At 39.1% G+C, this 22,944-nt stretch overlaps 1 protein-coding gene across 1 annotated transcript in view; it reads right to left on the bottom strand.

Annotated features, from left to right (window-relative positions):
* The window catches only part of FARS2 (phenylalanyl-tRNA synthetase 2, mitochondrial), a 681,824-nt gene that overhangs the window by 503,874 nt on the left and 155,006 nt on the right, over positions 1-22,944 (bottom strand). The window contains exon 3 of the mRNA XM_036734460.1: positions 294-453. Within this exon, the coding sequence (XP_036590355.1) occupies positions 294-453 (160 nt within the window). The remainder of the gene's footprint in view (positions 1-293; positions 454-22,944) is intronic.

Below are 22,944 nucleotides of genomic sequence, written 5' to 3'. Positions count from 1 at the left end.
TTAACTAAATTGCTTCCCAAATAATGGCTTTGATTCTTACTTTGATTCTCATCTTATCTCACCTTCCTCAGCCACAGACAGTGGCCCAATCTGTGCCTCTGGATAGTTCCTTTGTTCTTTATGTGGAGCTAAAAAAGGGACCCACAAACGCCTTCACTTCACAAAAATTGAGCACTGTGCTCTGTCTTAACCCAGATGAGCTAAGATTGACTAATCTTGATGTTTCTAGAAACCTGATAACTAGGAAACATGTAATACCAGGTCCCTAAAGATGAAAGTATTTAAATACCTACCATCTCCAAAAAGATGCCTCATGAGCTTGATAAGTGTTTGCTTAAGGTCGAACTCCACCAGCTTCACGGCCTCCAGGGTGTGGGTCTCCTGCTTGTGGGCAGAGCGGCTACTTTGTTCAAATAGCTGGAGGGGTTCTCCATCCTTTATGTCACCAAACAACTGTAAACCAAAAAGAATGGTTTGAATTCTTTTAAATAACTAAACGGCAAAAAATTTCCTACCAGGTTCTACACAGAAACATGGGAAATTGATGATGCCGTGTCATTCACTAAGTGAGAAAGAAATCCATTACCTTTCTGATCAGAAAATGAATACAAGTCAGAATGATGTAGTGAGCACATTCACTGTGTATGCAAAACACACTAGCTACTTCTGTTGTTATTAAGTTTGTTTTCTATTTAAGACTAGGGCTCCCTATCTTCCCAAGGGCAGAATTTCTAGGGCTCCTCTCAGGCCTGATCCCATTACTGTTTTAGCGCAGGAGTTCCAACCACCTGGTTCCCCACTACAGGCCAATACTGAAACAGTGAAAACACTCCACTGGTATAGCCCACTAGAGCTTATTATTCCCAAGCTCAAAAGATCTACCAGTCTCTCTCCTTGGTAGCTGGGATTATAGGTAAAGGCCCACCATTCCCAGCTTACATTAGCCATTTTGTAAAGTGATTAAAGAATGATTTCCTCTCTTATTATAAAAATCATCATAATTACAAAAGTAACTGCTAGCATTATATAGGACTTTAAGATTTGCTAAGTACTTTATATATGTTAATTGATCCTCACAACAACCCTAGGAGATAGGTGCTATTATTATCATCATTTAACAACTGAAGAAGCTGAGGCAGAGAGTAGCTAAGTAATTTGCTCAGAGTGACACAGCTACTGAGTGAGGCTGCATTTGAACTCAGGTCTTCTTTCCTTCAAGTTCAACAGTCTATCCATACCACCTAGCTGATATTGGCCTACTTTTTTGGCCTGTGAGATACACCGAAATCTTTCTTCCACTTCTGGGTGGTACAATGAATACAGCCAATGCAGGCATAACACTTAACCAGTGAAATCAAATGACCCATTCTGATTGCCCAGCAACGGATGAAAAACAGGTGAGGTCATAAATACAGGGCATAACCATAAAATAATGAGACTGCTGCTATAACATCTACACTAGGGTTGAACAAATTTAGTTATCAGTTCAACTAGCCACTGCCAATAAGCCAGCACGAATCAGTAAGACAGGTTTATTATACACCAAGTGTGATATGCCTGACCATCAGTTGATGAGAATGTGATGACTCACAAATCAGCTAGTAATATCTATACATTATATAAATAAAAGTGGGGGAAGATGGCTGCACATTGAAGTACAACTTGTTATACAAGGAAATAAAGTATGCTTTTTAAGGAGATTATATATCATTAGCTACAGGAGATAGCCAAGGGATGTGTCCTTGTTAGTTCACTAAATCAAAGGGAGTTATCTGTCAGGCTAGTTAAGGGAGAGGTACATTCCAGAAATCCTCTTTTCTTTTTTTTAGGCAATTAGGTCTTTTGTACCAATTAGGGGAGCAAAAAAAGGCACTTGAAGGGAACCAGTTATTGCAGTTGGTCCTACAGTTAATGCAAGGGTCATACACAGCAAAATGGCAAATACAGAACAAAATGGAGTCAGTAACATTCTCCAAAAAATTCACTTTAAGTGAAAGCTAAGTCAGAAATTCTGATGACACCAGAAACTGCACAACAAAATTGGGGTTCTTTTCTTCAGAGGAGTCACCTTGAAAGGACACACAAATTCTGTGATTTTTTCAAAATAGTTTGGGAACTCCTCTTTTCAACTGCCTTCAGAGTCAAACGGTGAGCCACCCATCTCATTATTTTTGAGTCACATCTTGTTTCTGACCACAAACATTAAAATGTAAACCAATCACCCGCTTAGTCACCAACATAGTTCCAAATCGCTTTTGTTGGTCTAAAACAATCATATACATGATACTGAGGATGTTGAACAAATTCTAAAAAGAAAACACTTTGGAAAATCTTGGACATGACAACAGCATCACAGAGATATATTTTTGGCCTTCCAATGTGACTACAGTGAAGGTGACAACAGTGATTTGAGTGTAAAAGTTGTGGTATGGTTGTCAAAATACTCTGTTTTACCATAATATCTTTTGTGGTTCAATCTCTTATCAAAAGACATTATTTGACTTTAAGACTTCAGTTGAATACTACTGCTCCCTAAAAGGTATGGTTTGGTTTGGCATAGCACATTAATTCAAGATACACTCTGTGTGGGTTGGCAAAAGAGTAGCGGGGATAGGTAAGTGGCACAGTGGATAGAGCACCAGGTCTCAAGTCAGGAAGACTCATCTTCCTGAGTTCAAATATGGCCTCAGACACTTAACTAGCTGTGTGACCCTGGCCAAGTCCCTTAACCGTGTTTGCCTTTGTTTCCTCGTCCACAAAATGAGGTGGAGAAGGAAGTGGCCAATCACTCTAGTACCTTTGCTAAGGAGACCCTAAATGTGATCACGAAGAGTCAGACATGATTGAAAGGAATTAACAACAACCAGAGTGGCCATAATCTAAAATATTCTACCACAGAGTTCAGATTTAGACACCAAAGCAACTGTTTTTCTCTTTTCAAAAGGGAAGCACAGAAGAAGAGGAGGAAATTCATTGCCATTACCTCCTTATCATACGAAAATAACAACCATAATGACTACAGGACACATCCCTATCCCTGCCATCTCTCAGTTATAAGTTCAGCACAAAGGTTAAGACTTTTAAACTAGAAAAAGAGATTGGGACTCATTAAAGTCTAACTTTACTTAAGAAAAGGCACAACAAGAAAAAAAATGGTAACTAAGAGAAATCACATTTCTAGAAGGCAAAATGAAAAAGCTCCTAGAAGGCAAAATAAACTACAACATTGTTTCCATGCTGCTTCAGGAAATTCAAGATGGGTAGAGGGGACCAAAAGAATAGAAGGGAATAAATAAATGCATTAAAAAAAAAAGAAGGGGTCATCAAAAAGGCAATGGAAGAGGAGAAGAAAGAGCCCTCTTCATCGTGGTTTCAAAAGTAGCAGTTTGGGAGGGTATTTATTAATGTTAAAAATTGCCTTTTGAAATGAAAAATCACAATGGTGCCTTCAAGTGCAAACTTTGAGAAGAAAAACAAACAGCTTTGACCTTGTTACTTATTACTTCTGCACTACCCTGGAGAAGAGCTAATCCTCCTCCCCTCCCATCAGACAATGACTTAAAAGACTGTTGCTTCTTAATTGGACACATCGGAGTCTAAAATCCTATATGAGCACCATGACCTCTTTAACCCATAACATAGTGTATTTGCTCAAGAAACCTTATTAAGTCAATCCCCAGAGTTGCTCTGATCTATGGTTAAAACACTCACCTTTGCTGATAAAGATCTCATTGCATTATTAATAAAAGAAAGAAGTCCTACCCTCAACAACCCACCCAAGACCAGAAAATCAGCTGAGAATCAGATTGGCTAGGAGGATAGCATAGTAAAAGGAATGTTGGTGATGCTATTGCTTGTTCCATTGCTGGCCTACCCATTCATTGGTGTGAATCAACAATGGAGAGTGAATGCTAGAGCAGGGAAGTCTCTTTCACCTCTATAACAAAGGCATTTCTTTCCTAAATTTTTTTGTTCTGCATGTAATGAACACCCAGAAAAGGGAATACTATATATTTAAATATAATGTAGAAAAGAAAAAGATTATACGTGAACCTGACAATCTAGAATAACAATAGTGCTCATTTTAAGGTTTGCAAAGTGTTTTACAAATATTATCTTATTTGATTCTCACAATAACCCTGGGAAGTGGGTGCCATTATCATCACCATTTTATAGATGACAAAACTGAGGTAGACAGAAGTAAAGTAACTTGTTCAGGGTCACAAAGCTAGGAGATGTCTAAGGCTGAACTTGAATTCTGGTCTTCCTGACCCAAGGTCCAGTACTTCGTACACTATGCCACACAGCTGCCTCTATTTATCTATATTACGTACAGCTTGCTTCTTTTCCTATGTATGTAATTCCACATTTTATTTCTATAGCTGTTCTGCTTTCTTTTTTTTGTTTTTTTTTTCTTCATGGTATTCCTTCCCTAAAAACCATTATTTATTTATTTAATATTTTTCGTTTTCAGCATTAACTTTCACAAGAGTTTGAATTACAAATTTTCTCCCCATTTCTACCCTCCCCCCACTCCAAGATGGCATATATTCTGGTTGCCCGTTCCCCAGTCAACTCTCCCTTCTGTCACGCCACTCCCCGCCATCCCCTTTTTCCTTACTTTCTTGTAGGGCAAGATAGATTGTTATGCCTCATTGCCTGTATATCTTATTTCCTAGTTGCATGCAAAACCTTTTTTTTTGAATATCTGCTTTTAAAACTTTGAGTTCCAAATTCTCTCCCCTCTTCCTTCCCCCCCACAAGAAGGAAAGCAATTCAACATAGGCCACATGTGTATCATTATGTAAAACCCTTCCACAATACTCATGTTATGAAAGATTAACTATTTTGCTCCTTCCTATCCTATCCCCCTTTATCCAATTTTCTCCCTTGACCCTATCCCTTTTCAAAAGTGTTTGCTTTTGATTACCTCCTCCCCCAATCTGTCCTCCCTTCTATTGTCCCCCCTTTTTTATCTCCTTCCTCCTTCTCTCCTGTGGGATAAGATACCCAATTGAGTGTGTATGCTATTCCCTCCTCAAGTCAAACCTGATGAGAGCAAGTTTCACTCATTCCCCTCATCTTCTCCCTCTTCCCTCCTAATGGAACTGCTTTTTTCTTGCCACTTTTATGTGAGATAATTTACCCCATTCTATCTCTCCCTTTCTCCGTCACTCAATACATTCCTTTCTCATCCCTTAATTTGATTTTATATATATCTATATATCTATAAATATATCTACATATCTACATATCTATATCTATATCTATATATATCTATATCTATATCTATATCTATATATATATACATATATATATATATATATATATATCTATATATACACACACACACACACACACACACACACTCTTCAGTTACCCTAATACTGAGGTCTCATGAATTATACACATCATCTTTCCATGTAGGAATGTAAACAAAACAGTTCAACTTTAGTAAGTCCCTTATGATTTCTCTTTCTTGATTATCTTTTCACACTTCTCTTGATTCTTGTGTTTGAAAGTTTGAAAGCTGATTTTTCTATTCAGCTCTGGTCTTTTCACTGAGAAGGCTTGAAAGTCCTCTATTTTATTGAAAATCCATATTTTGCCTTGGAGCATGATACTCAGCTTTGCTGGGTAGGTGATTCTTGGTTTTAATCCTAGCTCCATTGACCTCTGGAATATCATATTCCCAGGCCTCTGATCCCTTAATGTAGAAGGTGCTAGATCTTGGATTATTCTGATTGTGTTTCTACAATACTCAAATTGTTTCTTTCTGGCTGCTTACAGTATTTTCTCCTTGAGCTGGGAGCTCTGGTATTTGGTGACAATATTCCTAGATTTGTTTTTGGGATCTATTTGAGCAGGCGATCGGTGGATTCTTTCAGTTTTTATTTTGCCCTGTGGCTCTAGAATATCAGGGCAGTTCTCCTTGATAATTTCTTGAAAGATGATATCTAGGCTCTTTTTTTGATCATGGCTTTCAGGTAGTCCAATAATTTTTAAATTCTCTCTCCTGGATCTATTTTCCAGGTCAATGGTTTTTCCAAGGAGATATTTCACATTGTCTTCCATTTGTTCATTCCTTTGGTTCTGTTTTATAATATCTTGATTTCTCATAAAGTCACTAGCTTCCACTTGCTCCAATTTAAATTTTAAGGTAGTATTTTCTTCAGTGGTCTTTTGGACCTCCTTTTCCATTTGGCTAATTCTGCCTTTCAAGGCATTCTTTTCCTCATTGGCTTTTTGGAGCTCTTTTGCCATTTGAGTTAGTCTATTTTTTAAAGTGTTGTTTTCTTCAGTGTATTTTTCAGTATTTTTTTGGGTCTCCTTTAGCAAGTCATTGACTTGTTTTTCATGGTTTTCTCGCATCCTTCTCATTTCTCTTCCCAATTTTTCCTCTACTTCTCTAACTTGCTTTTCCAAATCCTTTTTGAGCTCTTCCATGGCCTGAGACCAGTTCATGTTTTTCTTGGAGGCTTTTGATGTAGGCTCTTTGACTTTGTTGACTTCTTCTGGCTGTATGTTTTGGTCTTCTTTGTCACCAAAGAAAGATTCCAAAGTCTGAGTCTGAATATGAGAGCATTTTCACTGCCTGGCCACATTCCCAGCCAACTTACTTGACCCTTGACTTTTTCGTTGGGTTATGACTGCTTGTAGAGTGGAGAGTACTTTTTCCCAAGCTTGAGGGGCTGCACTGTTATTTTCAGAGCTATTTCTACACACCAAGCTCTGCCACACCAGCACTCCTCCTCCCCCAAGAACTGCCAACCCTGACCATGACTCAGCTCTTAAGAAGGCTCTGCACTCCCACTCTGATCCACAACTTTATTCCTCCCACCAGGTGGGCCTGGGGCCGGAAGCAACTGCAGCTGTAGTTCTGTCCTCAGAGCTGCACCACCTCCACTGCCCCCAAGGTGGGGGCTGAACCTCAAATTCCTTTCACTCTGTCCCTGCAGCTTTTCCCACTAACCTTCTCTGTTGTCTTTGGTGTTTGTGGGTTGAGAAGCCTGGTAACTGCCACAGCTCACTGATTCAGGGCGCTAGGGCCTGTTCCACCCAGCGCCCAGACTGGTCGGTCTGGGCGCAGCCCATGCTGGGCTCTGCTCCACGCTACTCCCAGCTCCATGCGATAGACCTTACTGCTTGGACCTGTTCTGCTATCTTGTTTCCCTCTGAACTTCGTTCTGTTTACATCTGTGGATTTTAAGGATGCTTCAATAACTTTGACAAATTCTTCCTTCCCCTCCTCCTCCTTCTCTTCCTTCTCTTTCCAACACTTCCCCCCAAATCTCCTTTTTAATTAGCAGCAAATATGTGTGAGTCATCTCCTGTGACTGTCATTGGAAATATATGTTGTGGTTTATGAAATAAGTAAGCTATAAGATCTATATAGAGCTCACCCATATGACTTTGGCTTCATCAGCACCATGTTTTAACAAAAGCTAGAACAAATGGCTTTAAATATCAACATGCCGAAGAGGACCACTTCCTGATAAAATTATCTCAGAAAGACAGTCAACATTTCTAGACTCAAAAAGAGCATCAACTTTTAAAGAAGGAAGAATCCTCAGGAATCATTTCATCTGACCTCTTAATACTACACATGAGGAAATGAGGTCCAGAGATATTAAACTGCCAAGGATTAATTGATGGCAAAGCCAAAATGAGAACCAAGTCTTTTGACTCTTAGTCTATGTTTTGCCACTTGCTGTTACGCTAGTCTTCAACTTGCTTGGGTTTATGTTTCAGAGAAAACACACGCTGCATTACAAGATTCTATTCCCACTAAAGACATTTTAGAAGCGTCTACAAGACAAAGACCTATGATATATGGCATATTTCTCCCCGTTCTCTTCACGTGGTTTGACATTTTGTTATGCAGATAAACCAGGTGAATCAAAAGACAAATTCCATCCCTACTATAGCTCTTTCATGAAGCCAGGCTCACACAGTTCACTGTTCACACAGTTGGAGGAAGAATAAGTAAGAGAACATAATTGTCAAAAAACTTTAGGACAAATATAGAATGAATAAAGTATCACCAAGAGAAAAGCCAATGGGAGATTTCAAAATGAGGCATAAAATAAATACAAGTAAAACTGTAAACAAAAATAAATGAAATTTATTTTTTCACCAGGTGCTGAGAGAGAAGTACAATATAAGGGTCATAATGAGAACAGAGTTTCAATGTGATGTTTGGGGATAGATATGTGAGCAAAATACCACATCATTCTTCTGCTCAAATGCCTGCCATGTTTCTCCATTAACTATTGAGTAAAGAGAGAAAATATGGAATAAGTGAAAAAAAAATCAGATTTATACTTAGGGTTTGAGGACAGAATTGGTACCTACCCAGCCTTGGACAAGCCATTTAACCTCAATGAGCCTCAATTTTTAAAATGGGAATAACAATATTTATACTACCTATACCATAGAGTTATTGTAAGAAGTGTGGACTCCTCCTCCTTTTTTTTCCTTCTTCACCAAGTACTGAATGCCTTCCACAATCTAATTTACTTTTCTGGAATGATCTCACACTTCAATTCCTATTATTCTCTATTATCTGTCCCAAATAAACTAGTCAAGGCCCTCAAATCTTGTATGCCCTCTTACATCCCTTGCCTCTGCTCACATGTTATCTCTTATACCTAGAATGCCCCACCCCCACCTTTCAGAATACCTCCCTCCTTTCAAGGTAGACTTTAAATGTCATGTGCACCCCTGAGAGTGATCACTCCCTCTTTGTTTCTTATCTTTGTACGCTTAGCACTTATTCTTACACATACTTCATTTGCTTGTTGAATGAATCAAAAGAATTTTGAACAAAAGCACAGCACTTCTACCCTAAAATGAAAATTGAAAAGAAATCAGCAAGTCTGCCTATTACATTTAAAGACATGACAGAGGATGGGAAGGGTTAGAAGGTACTCATATGCCTTTCTCACCTTTAGAAAATCCTTCTCTGACACACAGAGTTCTTGAAAACTATGTAAGCAAAAGACAAGACCCTTTTAGTTCCCACCAATCTAGGAAAACTTCTAGAAAAAGCCCAGTGATAATTTTTTATCTGAGAAGAGGTTCCTCACTAGATTGTATAAGGTGGAAGAATTTTTCAGCTTTAGCAATATTTGGAGACTATCCACTAAGTTTCAGAGGAAACACAATCTGTGTCAGTAGAGAGACTAGCCATACTAATAAAATCACAGCTGCTGGAAGTTTGGAAGTATAAAAATGGTCTATGTTCACCAGGAGGACCCATGATGAACACAAAGACTGGAAAGGTACAGGTCAGTTTTCACAGATGATCTTGTATGGCAGACATCTTTACTACTACACAAGTGACCACAATAATGCAGAGAACACATGAGCCAACTACACCAACTACTTATTTGTTACAAATTAGCATTTCACTCAGTAGACCAAAACGCAGTTTTAAAGGTTTCCTTTGGAAAACTTTCTGCCATATAAAAGTTGAAATCACATATGATTCCACATGTGACTACATAGATAACTTTATTCAATGATACACTGACTATATCAAATGAAGCATCAGAGAGGGAGATACATACTAACCAAAAGCATTCACCAGTGTCACAGTGGATATCTTATGAGGAATTCAAATAAAAGGGGAATTTGCTACCAATGGTAAGGTTCTTGAGATATTCCTACTAACAAATAACACTGATGGATTTGTGGGATATGGAAAAAAAGAGATAGAAAAAAAAAAACATTCACACTTAGTACAGGGGGCCAGATGATAACTAGCCAAAGAAATACACTACAAACCAAACAGCGATGGGGAGTGAGTGGGGGTGTGTGTGTATATTTGGCTACACTGGGTATAGAATGGGTATACATGTAGCTGTCACATATATTACAAGCTTATATACAAAATGTAACTGAAGGCTCAGTGGTGGGTAAAAGGCTGCAGAGACGTAATCCTAGGCAATGATTTCTGGCACAGCCTAAGGAGCCCCTGTTCTTGTCAGAGGGTCCCTGAAAACAAGTGGTTTCTCAAGGATGTATTCCAAAGATATTTCAGGGATAATGGGTTGGGGGAAAGTCCCCTCTAAAGCTTTGTTCGGTTCCAAGTCTTCTTACCTAATAAGCCTTCAATAATCCCCTGGGCCCTTCAGTGCTCCAGGCTAGGCTTTATGGTGCTGTTGACAGAACACACTCACCAGGAGTGTGAAGACTGGGTAAGTCTCACCAGGTAAAACGTTACTACACAAGCTCAAGGAAAGTTAAGCAACATGATATAGAGTTATGTTATGGGAGAAATATCTCCTCTCTGAGTTCCTGTGGTAGGTAGCTGCTGCCAGATATATATTTAGCACAATGTAGAAACTATAGAGGTAAAAACCTAGGCTTTATTATTATGCTCAAGTAAAGATTCAGGCTTCAGAGAAAACCCAAACAATTAGGAGAATTCTAACAAGGCTTCTAAAGGAAAAATTATGTCAGAATGGCAGAGAAATAATTCATTTAAATATTGTAATCTTGCACATTCCTCTTAGGCCATAAAAAGTAAAGAAAAGATAGATCCATAATCCCATACTTCCTTCAATGTCATAAAAATTGAACAAACTTAGTTGAATGGTCATCATCTTGTACATCCCTTAAGGAAACAAATTTCATCAAGCAATAGGTAAACTAAATCAAGTTACAGATTAAACTACACTTAGAGAATTCACAAACAGACTGATTGAAGAGGAAGATTTACATGGTCTCAAGGAGTTAAGGATAGTTGAGACCCTTTCTCAAGATTCTTATCTAAGGGATGCTTAAAGTTCTTAAGTAAATCTTTACATCCCATGGGACAGGTTTTGGTCAGATAAGGTTAACAGTAACTAAAACTTACAGGAATGACTTGAATCCCAAATAATAAAAGAAAATAAAAAATTCCCATAACAGTTACATAAAAAAGAAAAAAGTGGGCCATACATCTGAGCACAATATTTAGAATCAGAGGATTTCGGTTTTTTCTTTTGAATAATATTCATCTTTTCCCCAAATACATGTAAAAACTATTTTTAGCATTTATTTTTTAAAGTTTTGCATTTCAAATTATCTCCTTCCTTCCCTCCATTTCCCCTTCCCTGAGATGGCAAGCAATTTTATATAGGTTATACATGTGCAAATATGCAAAACATACTTCCATATTAGTCATGTTTTGAAAGAAAACACAGACCGAGAAAAACATGAAAAAGAATAAAGAGAGTGCAAGTATGCTTCAAACTGCATTCAGACTCCATCAGTTCTTTCTCCTGAGGTGCATTTTTCTTCATATCCTTTGGAACAGTCATGGATCACTGTATTACTGAGAAGAGCTAACTCATTCACAGTTGATCATCATACAATATTGCTGTGACAGTGTACAATGTTCTCCTGGTTCTGGTCACTTCATTTTGCATCAGTTCCTGTAACTCTTTCCAAGTTTTTCTGAAATCATCATGCTTGACACTTCTTATAGCACAATAGTATTCCATTACAATCATATACCACAATTTGTTCAGCCATTCCCCAACTGAAGGACATCTCCTCAATTTCCAATTCTCTGCCACCACCCAAAAAAAAAAAAAAAAAGAGCTGCTATAAGTATTTTTGTACAAATAGGTCTTTATCTTTTTTTAGTCTTTTTATGATACAGACCTAGTAGTGTTATTTCTGGATAACAGTTTTATAGCCCTTTGGGTATAGTTCCAAGTTGCTCTCCAGAATGACCGGATCAGTTTATAATTCCAACAGTGAATTAGTGTCCCAATTTTCCCACATTCCCTCCAACATTTATCATTTTCCTTTTTTGTCATAATAGCCAATCTGATAGGTGTGAGGTAGTACCTCAGAGTTGTTTTAATTTGCATTTCTCTATAAAACAGTGATTTAGAGCATTTTTCATAGGACTATCAATAGATTTGATTTCGTCATCTGAAAACTGCCTATTCATATCTTTAACCATTTATCAATTGGGGAATGAATTATATTTTTACAAATTTGACTCAGTCCTCTACATATTTGAGAATTAAGGCCTTTAACGAGAAACTTGCTATAAAAACTTTTCCCTAGCTTTCTGCTTTCCTTCTAATCTCGGTTGCTTTGGTTTTGTTTGTGTGAAAACTTTTAAATTTAATACAATCAAAATAATCCATTTTACATCTCATAATGCTCTCTATCTCCTGTTTTGGTCCTAAATCCTTCCCTTATCCATAGATCTGAGAGGCTAACTATTCCTTGGTCTCATAATTTGTTTATGATATCACTCTTTATGTCTAAATCACATGCCCATTTTGACTTTATCTTGGTATACAATGTAAGGTATTGGTATATACTTAGTTTCTGCAAATCAGATAATTTCAAAGTTGGAAGGAACTCAATGTGATTCAATTCAATTCAGCTAATATGTCATAAAGGACGACAGATGTGAGCCAGAAGGAACCTCAGAGGTCATTTAATCCAACCCCCTCTTTTTAGAGATGAAGAAATTAAGGCCAACAGAGGTGAAATAACTTTCCCAAGGACAAAGTGGTAGTGAGTGTCAGAGGTGGACTTTGTATGTGGTTCTTCTGAGTACTCCTGTCATTTTAGCAAACTGGTAATATTAAGCAGGATGTGCAAGGTACTGGGATTCCACTCCAACCTGCTTCCCTAAGCACAATATTTACTTGCTAAAACAGAAAGGATCTTGGTAGATATTAGCCAAAATGTAGGAGAAGAAAAAGAAGAACTAATGTAATTATTATCCAAAGCAAAATACATCCAAGCATCATAGTTTTAAAAGTACTTAGCACAGTACTTGGCATATGGTAACGGCTTAAAAAATGCTTACCAACTAACCAAAAAAAAAAATGTGAAAAGGATACTTGAAGTTGATTTGAAATTTTAAGCAACTGAAAAGTCAGTCAAGTTATTAAATCTCTAATGTAATTAACTCTGGATTCATAAAATAACATCTAACTAACCACACTAAACATAGGTCTAGTAACATAAAAGTAAGTTGGCCAAAATGAGATGCTACCAGCATCTTTGCCTTTGAATGTATCTGATAAACATCAAGGCATGTATCCAGAGACTCCAAGCTGTCTCAGAGAGAAAAATATTACTGGTTAATGCGACCAAACAAATTGGGCATGACCCTTAGCCAGGGCCAGGAACACCAGGCCCTATCTATGTGCACACAGCTACATCTAGATGAACCTTAGGGCGCACTATCCATGAGCGGGCAGAGGTGCATAGCAATGAAGCCATAGAGAAGCAGCTCCCCTTGTACAACTTTTCAGCTCTTGTTTTGAAAACAATCTTATTTTTCTGAGCCTTCTGTAAGTTTAGCAACATTATCTGGCCCTTTGCATGGGCTTGTTTAGATAATGCCAAGCTTATTCCTAGAGCCTTGACAATGTCTGCAAACCTCTGTCTGTGGGGCAGGCAGAATTTTAATCCACAGAAACTCAAGTTGTTCTTCCGCTGACAACAAATTCTCATTGCTCTAGAAGAAATATCTTCCAAAGTCATTTGCATGTGCATCAAGGATGGACAATATATTTGTAAGCAGATACAGAAGTTTAATTTGATTGTATGGCTTTATTAGAGAGGCTCATATTGAAAGAATTAGCACATTCACCATAAAGGAAGAAAAGATTGCTTCCAATTAGATTAACTCACATACATTTTTGAGGGGGTGGGAGGTGGGGGGGGTTGATTCTTAAATTCATGCATGAGTGCCATCTAGTGCCCCAAACAATCCACTGCATGATAACTAGTAAAGATCTAAGATACAGAATCATATAAATTTCAATTTCTATTAGCTGAAATACAATGATTTGAGACAAAAGAACATGAGAACAGTTAACAAATTGAAGAAACTAAAGAAGATGAATACTGATATTAGTATACTCGTTCTAAAGATAAGGAAAATGAGGTTGATGCATTAAATGATTTGCCCATGCCACACAGCTAAAGCAATATGTTAGAGGTGAAATTCCAATGCTGGTGTTTCCTGAGTTCTACAATCAGTCTCGTATGCCCTGCTGCCTCTCTTAAGTCAATTATAGGCATGTAATTTCATCTTTAATAGAAATGTAATTTTATCTTTAATTTTGATGGCTTAAATTTATCATTAAGAACATCAGTTATTGTACTGTGCTACAAATATGGTGATGCTTTCAGGGCCTATAGAGTTGGATAGAACTGTTAGCCATTAATCTAAGACTCTTTCTGAATTATCGGGAGGTCCAAAGCAAGCAGGTCTGGGGATCCAAAGCTAAGAAGGTATAAAGAGAAGTATTCTGGGAATAGGAGATTGAACATTCCTCCATGATAGGGTCACCACCCAACATTTGTCAGTGGGCAAACAAGTATTCATAAGGTCCCTATTATGTGCTGGGCATTTTGCTAAACTCCGGGCATCCACAGAAAGGCAAACACTGGGCCTTTCTCTTTAGGAGTATACATTCTAAAGAGGATGACAGCATATAAATAACTTGGCACCCACAAGACATATACAGAGAGGATGAAGGCAATCTGAAGGGGAAGGCTTAAGAAGCTGGGGAGAACAAGAATGATCTCCTGCTGAAGGTGGGATTTGATCAAAGTCTTAAATAGGAAACCAGCAAAGTCAGGAGGCAGAAGTGGGGGGGACAGAAGATTCCAAACATGGGAGGTGGACAGAACAAAGGTATAGGGATGAGAGGTGCAATGTTGTGTTTACAGAATTACAAAAAGACCAGCATAGGTGGATCCTAGACTTCCTGGAGAGGAGTAAGATGTAAGGAGGTTGGAAAGGTAGGAAAAAGCCAGATTATGAAAAGCTTTAAATTCTAAATAGAGGAGTTTATATTTGATCCTGTGGGGAGCCAATGGAACTCAATGAACAATACGGGTAACACGGTCAGACCTACAGTTCAGAAAACTCAGACTGGGACATGAGTGAGTGGTAGACAGGCCAGAGTGGAGAGAAACTAGAAGCAGACAGATCAGTTAGAAAGCCATTGCAATAGTCTAGCCAAGAGGAGATAAGGGCTTAAACCAGGAGAAAGGTTATGTATGTGAGAGATATTGTGAAGGTTTAAAGAAAAAGATTTGGCAAGAGACTGGGTTGTGTAAGATGAAAGAGAGTGAGGAGTGAAGAATGACAGTGAGGTTGTGCCCACAGACGACCGGGAGGATGGCGGTGCCCTGGAGGGAACAGGGAAGTTTGAAAGTACGGTGGATTTGGTAAAGAAAGATAATGACTTCTGCTTTGAACATATTGAGTTTAAGATCCCTATGGGAGATCTCATAAGGACGTCCAAGAGACAGATGAAGAGGCATGACTGCAGCGAGAAGAGGAAGTAGGCTGGATATATAGACCTGGGAATCATCCATACAGAGACGTCAGCTGATGAGCTGATGCGATCACCAAGAGAGAGAACGTAGAGTGAAAAGAGAAAAGGACCCAAGTTAGTGACCATGAAATGAAGGAAGAAGCAGCAAAGGAAACTGATAAGTGACCAGGCAGAAAGAGAGCCAGGGGGGGAGCAGTATCACGGAAAACTTAGAGAGGAGACAGCATCCAGAAGAAAAAGATGGTCAACAGTGTCAAAGGCTGCAGAAGGGTGAAAGAGAATCAGAGTCAAGAAAACACCACTGCAGTGAGTGACTAAAATACAAAAAAGACATCAAACTAGCTTAGCTAATCAAAGAGGTACAACTAGTACATGAGATGCCATGCATATCTCACACATCTTAGTACAGAACCAGGAGCTGACTGTGTGAAGTCTAGTGATAGTAACATTAAGGGGCCTTATAAACACAGAGAGCCAAAGGATTACAGATTAGAAATCAAATTAATTAACTGGAAGAGCTGGAAGGGACCCGAAGTCATCTAGACGAACCTGATCTTACATAAGAGGAAACTCAAACCCAGAAAGGCTGTGACTTATTCCATAAGCAATCATGATCTCCTATCTTTACATCTCTCCCTATGGCTCACTTCTCTTAGTCTTCTTTTTCACTGTGACCTCTAGTCCCTCTCACCCTCTGCACTCTTCTTGCCAAGGTCACGTGACTCATGACTGGCTTCACTTTCTTCCCTTCCCAATCTGGACGCTACAGTTAACTAGGTAAACGTTACACTGTCTTCTGCTCTTAATTCTCTTAGATTGTAAACTCCCCAGGGACTGGATTTTGCCTCTTCCGGTATCCCCTGTGCTTAGCTCAGCGCCTGGCCCATAGTAGTAACTTAATAAATGTTTATTGATTGATTAATAATTGAACTTATATCCAAGCTATATTTTTCTTTCAGGTTTTGCTGGTGATGTTTTGGAGTCATTCTCATTTGGGTTTGTATCTTGAGTGTCCCTGTCATAATAACTTTTAATGGTGGGATCCTTTTTTTAGTTCCTCATTCTTATTGCCTTACATATGACTTTGAACTTTGTGTTGCTCCCATTTTGTGTCCTCTTAGGTCCTGGTCCTGTTTTCTTAGAGTATCCAATAATGGTTTATTCCAGGATATCAGGGATATTTGTCTGGGAATCTCCATGCTTTCAGTAAGCCCAGAACTATCTGATCTAAGGTGAAGTCCCAATGCTGTCCTCTGGTCTGAATTCTACACGTTCCTGATCTGCGTTTGGGTCTGAGCAATACAAATATGAGCTTACCTCTGAATGGAGTTCCAGTATACCTTGGTGCTGGACTTAGCCAGATGGAAAGCTCTGTGGTTCCAGGGACACAACTGTAGACTTCTCTATGATTTGGGTTTCCTGCCCCAGTTATTCCACTGCAGGCTTTAAGCTAGATCTGAAACCTCATTCTTTGCTGGGATCAAGGCTACACAGGTGCTTCTGTACTTGCTCCTCTCTCATTACGCATCTGAGGAACCATGACTGCTACTTTCCTTGGCGGGAAAAAGGGGTGCACAGGGAAGACCAGCAGACTCTGGTGTAAGGGCTTGCCAAGCCCTTTTCAAGGCTGCTCATCCACCTCTGGTATCCACCTGCCCCGCAACTCTCACCTATGGCTCCAAGAAGCTGTAGCACATGCAGCAGCCACACTCCAGTAACACCACCTCAGCAGATGGGCTAAACCAGGTTGAGGGTAACCAACAGGCCTCTAACCCATAAGTGAGGTAAGGGTGTGTCTTCCCCAAGCACATATAGACCTGCCCCAGTGAAATGGGTGAATGAGAACCATTTGTTCCAATGGCCATAAAGGCAGTTGAAGTAGGAGCTGTGGAGCACTCAGACATCAAAAACACCAAGATGATCCACTGCATCCTGAGCCATAACCATGGACTTGGATGACTCTGGAAAAGAGAGTGAGGCCAATGACTTTGTGCAACTCTGCCTCCCTAAAATTCAATTCATACACAAGTCAAGATGTCACCAAGTGATATCGTTTGTCTTCCTCAAAAAACAGAGGATAATAATTCCCTTTTGTCCAGTACTTAGCCCAGTACTTTGTACAGAATAGGCATTTAAATGCCTGTTGATATAACCTGTGAGCTTCCTTTTGCTTCGTCTTTCTCCATTAGAGAAAGTAGGCTGAGGGAGCTGGGAAGGTGTTGAGTATGAAGCTTTTAGCAGCATGGTGATGAGATTTCAAGTGAGGGGCTAACAGTGGGAGGGGCACCTTGTTCCCTGGAGTTCAAACCAAGTATAGTATATATTATGTAGTATGTACACAGAGTTTCTTCAGATAGAAGGCAAGCTCCTCAAGCTCAAGGACATAGTGGGTGCTTAATAAATGCTAAGTGACTGATTAATTGATTATCCAAAGTCATACAAGTAGTAAACGACAAAGCCAGGATTTGAACCACACAATGTTAAAAATGGAAGGGAATTTATAGCAACCCACTAATAAAACTGCATCCCTGAGAGGAAAAGTGATGTACCCATCATCACACTGCAAGTTATTGACAAACTTGGAACCAAAATTCAAATCTCCCGATCCCCCAGGAATAGTGTTCTGTTCCCTGTGCACTGCAGTCCTTCAATGCTTGTTAACAGTTTAACTGAATTAGAATTACTGTAGGAAGCAGTGCTTAAATGTAAAGAACCACATTTGGGAAGTGAAGGGTAGGGCACAGTCTATGCATACATTTTTGATGTAAGGATTTCTCTGTGGCCACAGGACCACTCACATAATCTCTCTTTTAACATGCAATCCCAGATATAGCCATTAGACTGAAAAAATGATCAAGGTCATCCAGGCGATTCTCTAGTAATTACCACTGCGCATTCCCAAGGCTTTAGTATATACTCTAGAAATGGACAATAACAACATCATCTTCTGCAATCTAACACTAGTTTCTAGTTTTCACTCCTTTGCATTGTGAGATACTAATACTTTTAGTCAGATGGCTAATGAAGGGTATGAACATCACAGCTCATGATTGTGCCCTCCCCACCCCCTACCCCCTACTCATCTATTTCTGCTGACTCCCAAGCACAGACAATAATCCATGCTTAGAAAAGGCTTTTCTTAAAAATATTCACTTGAGGGGCAGCTAGGTGGCACAATGCACTGGCCCTGGAGTCAGGAGGACCTGAGTTCAAATGTGATCTCAGACACTTGACAAACTTACTAGCTGTGTGACCTTGGGCAAGTCACTTAACCCCAACTGCCCTGCCTTCCCCCCTCAAAAAATTAAAAAAAAAATTCACTTGAAAAGGAAGTCTCCAGGAATGTTGTTGCATTCAGAAGTGCAGACCATGAGAATCTTCCCTAGACAGGTTTCCTAAGACTACAAGTCATTCTTGTAGGGACATAGCCCTGGACCTCTAACAATGACAACCCTGTATGTTTGGCAGCTCCACTGCTTATTAATTCTTGCCTTGCAAATGAAGTAACGAGTATAAACCACTTATAAAAATTCTGCACGTTCACACTTCTTACTCGGGAAACTCCCATGTCTTCATTTCCCCTGAATAAGGCAAGCAAATTCAATTATGTTATTCAAATCCAACTAAAGTATTACAGCAAATATTACGTATTCAAGATGCTTCAGAGGAAGGATCGGTGCATCTTAGTCAAAGTGCACAGAGTTCCCCATTCTTTTTTCTACAGTGTTCAATACGCTAAACTGAGTGAAACGCCCTCTTTACATTATTTGGGAAGTTCTCGGTGTTCAAAGGCCTCCTGAAAAATAGCTTTGTCCTGAGCCCCTGTAGGATGCCCCATCCTAATTGGCTAACTGTCAGTGAATTCATCCTGTCACTCACTGGATTTACTAGGACTCACCATGTGTCAATTCATCAAGTTAGAAGGATTAACACAAAGTAAACGATACATTAGGGCCCTCCCCACAAAGAGGAGCATTTATTTTCTCCCCACTGCTTATCTCATCTCTTCTTGTGATTTTTGCTAGTGAATTTGACAGGAACAGACTGAAAAGAGCCAATGTATCATGGTGATAGGTGCTACAAAAATATATCGCTGGCTTCATGGATAAACCACGTGCCTAGGAGTTGAACATGGTTAAATGTCAACTAAGCAAAATGTTGGCTGTAAGAGGTGCTTGCATTTTTTCCCTTTGTTTCTCCCAAATATATATTTATCCCTTCTCACACCACACCTTCCAAATATTCAGAGAACAAAATAAACCCAAATCTTAAGCAAGAAATTTAAAACGGTGGCTTTCAGCAACACTGTATATTTGCCCTACCTTTTTGTTATTTTCTAACTGATAAAAGATATAACAATCACCAGCATTTATTAAGTGCTACACTGTGAGGAGCACCATGCAAGGAATTAGAGACAAAAGTACAAAACAGGAATTCCAGTGCTGCCCATTGTGTTTACCAGGAGTTTCAAAGCCATCTGATATTATCTCCTTTAGGTAACTCGAGTCAGTTATGTGTGCCCAGCACCCTTTGGGTTCACAGATTCAGTGCCAGGTGGGAATTCAGAGGTGATACAGTGCAGCCTGGAGCTCACAGCGAAACAAGAATTCCCTCTACAACATAACAAGTGGGCATCCAGCCTTTGCTCTAAGAACTTCAATAGGTGGGTGCCCAATGGCTCCCATTCTACAGCTGGACAGCTCTAATTGTTCGGAAGATTTTCCTGACCAAGGGCTAAATGTGCCCCTTCAAAATGTCTATTCATTGTACTGGTTCAGCTCTTTGGAGTCAAACAGAATAAGTTTAATTCCTTTCCCAAATGTCAGGCCTTTAAAAGCTGCTTTTCTCCCCCATTCTGTATCAATTTGTCTAAGTCTTGCTAGAGTTCTTTGTATTCTTCATATTCATAATTCCTCATGAATTAATATAATTTAATTATATTCATGTATCTAGAGGGCAACTATGTGGCACAGAGCACTAGGTCTAGAGTCAGGAAGACCTGAGTTCAAATCCAGCCTCAGACACTTGGTAGCTGCGTGACCCTGGGCAAGTCACTTAACCCTGTTTGTCTCAGTTCCCCATCTGTGAGAGCTGGAGAAAGAAATGGCAAACCACTCCAGAATTTTTGTCTAGAAAACTCCAAATGGGGTCACAGAGAATTGGACATGAGTGAAACACCTGAACCACAATTCATACGCCATAAATTTAGCTATTCACTAATCATTAGTAAATCATCCACTAATCTTTTTTATTTCTAGGTTTGGGTCCTCTCCCAACCCTCCCCCCCCCACCATTACCAATAGTTCTACTATGTTAGTTCTATAGGGATGCTCCTTTATTGTTCTTCCGACCCTCCTTAGATCATAAAGCTAAAGGCAGAAGCTTTTGGTCAGGGGGTATCAACATCAACAATATCAACACTGCAGAATGTCTGATCTTCATTTATCAATGACTTAGATAAAGGCATAAAAGACACATTTAGCAAATTTCCGGATTATTTAAGACTGAAAGGGATACCCACCACATTGGATAGCAATGAAATTTTGGGCTCTATCAACACAGGCATGGCTTCCCGGCACAAATGGTTATAGTCTCTCTATATTCTCACCTCATCAAACTACAGCCGGAGTACTGAGTTCAGTTCTAGATATCTCAAGGTAAAAGGACATTTATAAGCGGGAAAGCATCCAGAAAAGGACAGCCAGGATACTGAAGGGCCTTGAGTTCATGAAATATGAAGATTGGTTAAAGGAACTAGGGATTTTTAGCCTAAAGAAGGGGAACATGATAGCTACCTTCATCCACAAAAAGTGTGACATGTAGAAGACAGATTAGACAAGCGCTGCTATTATGGTAATTAGGATGGGACTTTTTTTTTTTAATGTTTTCTCTTTTAGAATGCTAAAGTAATCAAGTGTCTTTGATTAAGCTTGGCTAAATGCTAAGCCCCAGACCCACACCCTTTTGCTGGTTAGGGGTGAAGCCTTCAGGCCCTAAGAAGAATATATAAACTCAGAGGTTAGCATTTTGTTTGGGGCTCTTGGAAGACTGGAAGAGTGTTGATGTGAAGACTCCGGGTAGCCACTGGAGCCCCCCCAGCTTTGAAGAAAACCCAGATGTTGGTGCTTCTCTTTTTGGTAACTATGTATGTGATGTCTTGATTAAACAAAGCTTGTCTGTTGAGTTGTGTTATTTGATCCGTTGATATTTTCAGTTTGTAATTTCTATTTGTGTTTGCTCTGAAGTTCAGGGTGCTGGCTTTTCCTCCTGAACTGAGTGAATGACATATGTATGTTTGACTAAAGTGAGATTGCTAACCCCTTAAAGTTGCTTTCCTTAGAAAAGCAAATCAAAGAACCTCTGCTAGCAGCTCTTGTTACTGGTCTTGTTGGGATCTCCCTACAGTGGGGAGAGAGAGCAGAACCAGAAGCAAAGAATAGAAGTTAAAAAGAGGTAAATCTGGACTTGCTAATAGTAAAACTAATAACTAGCTAATGATAAAAATTTCCTAATACCAAAACTATCCAAAAGTGGAATGAGCTGCTTTTGAAGATAGTTTGTCCCATTCCCTGCTTCTTGGAAGCCTTCAAGCAGAGGGGGGATGCTGAGTATGTAAGAAGAGATTCCTTTAGGATATGGCTCGACTGATGACTGATGAGGTACTTTACTATTTTAAAATTATGTGATTCTGTGATTTCTATAACTTTCATTTCGTAATTGCAATTTGCTTTCATACCTTCATCAGAAATTAGCATCCTATGGAATTTTAACATCATTTAACAAATGATTATTTCATGGATTTAAGTAAATTGCACCTCTAAGTTACTTAATTTTGCATTCTCTTGATTATTATTGATTTTGATCAGTTGACCAAATGGTTGTAGGGTTTGTTGTTTGTTGTTTTTTGGAGGGCTTTTTTTTTTGAGAACTGCTTGTTTATATTCTTTGACCACTTAGCTGCTGAAAGGTAGCTGTTATTGTCATAAATTTATATCGATTCTCGACAGGTTTTGATGTCAGACTTTTTTTTTCAGAAATTTTTAATAACTATTTTTCGTTAGTTCATATATTTTCTTCTTATTCTGAATAGGTGACTTGCTTTTGTAAAGACCACTTATTTTATATAATTAAAATAGCCAACTTTGCCCTTTATTTTCATCTTTATAGTATAATTAGTTAAGAATTCATACGCCTGGGAGTTGGACATGGTGAAATTTTAACTGAACAAAATATTGGCTGTCAACGGTGTCTTACAAGCTGATAAACTCAAATTGCAAAAGGATAAATGGCCATGACAGCAATCTTAGCATTGACAGGCAATCCCAGCCCACTACACCTCCATGATCAAACTGAAACTGATTCTCACAGCACAGCACAGCCCCAGCAAATTGCTCCCTTGCTGGAATCTCTAAAGAAAGGAGAAACCGGGACTTAGGGGCTGTTTGACTACTAGTTTAGAAGCAGGAGCACATGTTCTTACCCAGGTGAGGGTCAAAGACTATTCTCCAGATAGAACAAGGCAACACACAGCTGTTTTCTAGGCATATGCTGAGAGATTCAACCTACAGAGCTGTCAAGTTGGGATCCTCTGTGAGTGCTTCACTCACTGTTTCCCTCTAAG

This window comes from Trichosurus vulpecula, chromosome 1 (genome assembly GCF_011100635.1).
Source record: "Trichosurus vulpecula isolate mTriVul1 chromosome 1, mTriVul1.pri, whole genome shotgun sequence".
Lineage (NCBI taxonomy): Eukaryota > Metazoa > Chordata > Mammalia > Diprotodontia > Phalangeridae > Trichosurus > Trichosurus vulpecula.
This window is presented reverse-complemented; position numbering and strand designations above follow the sequence as displayed.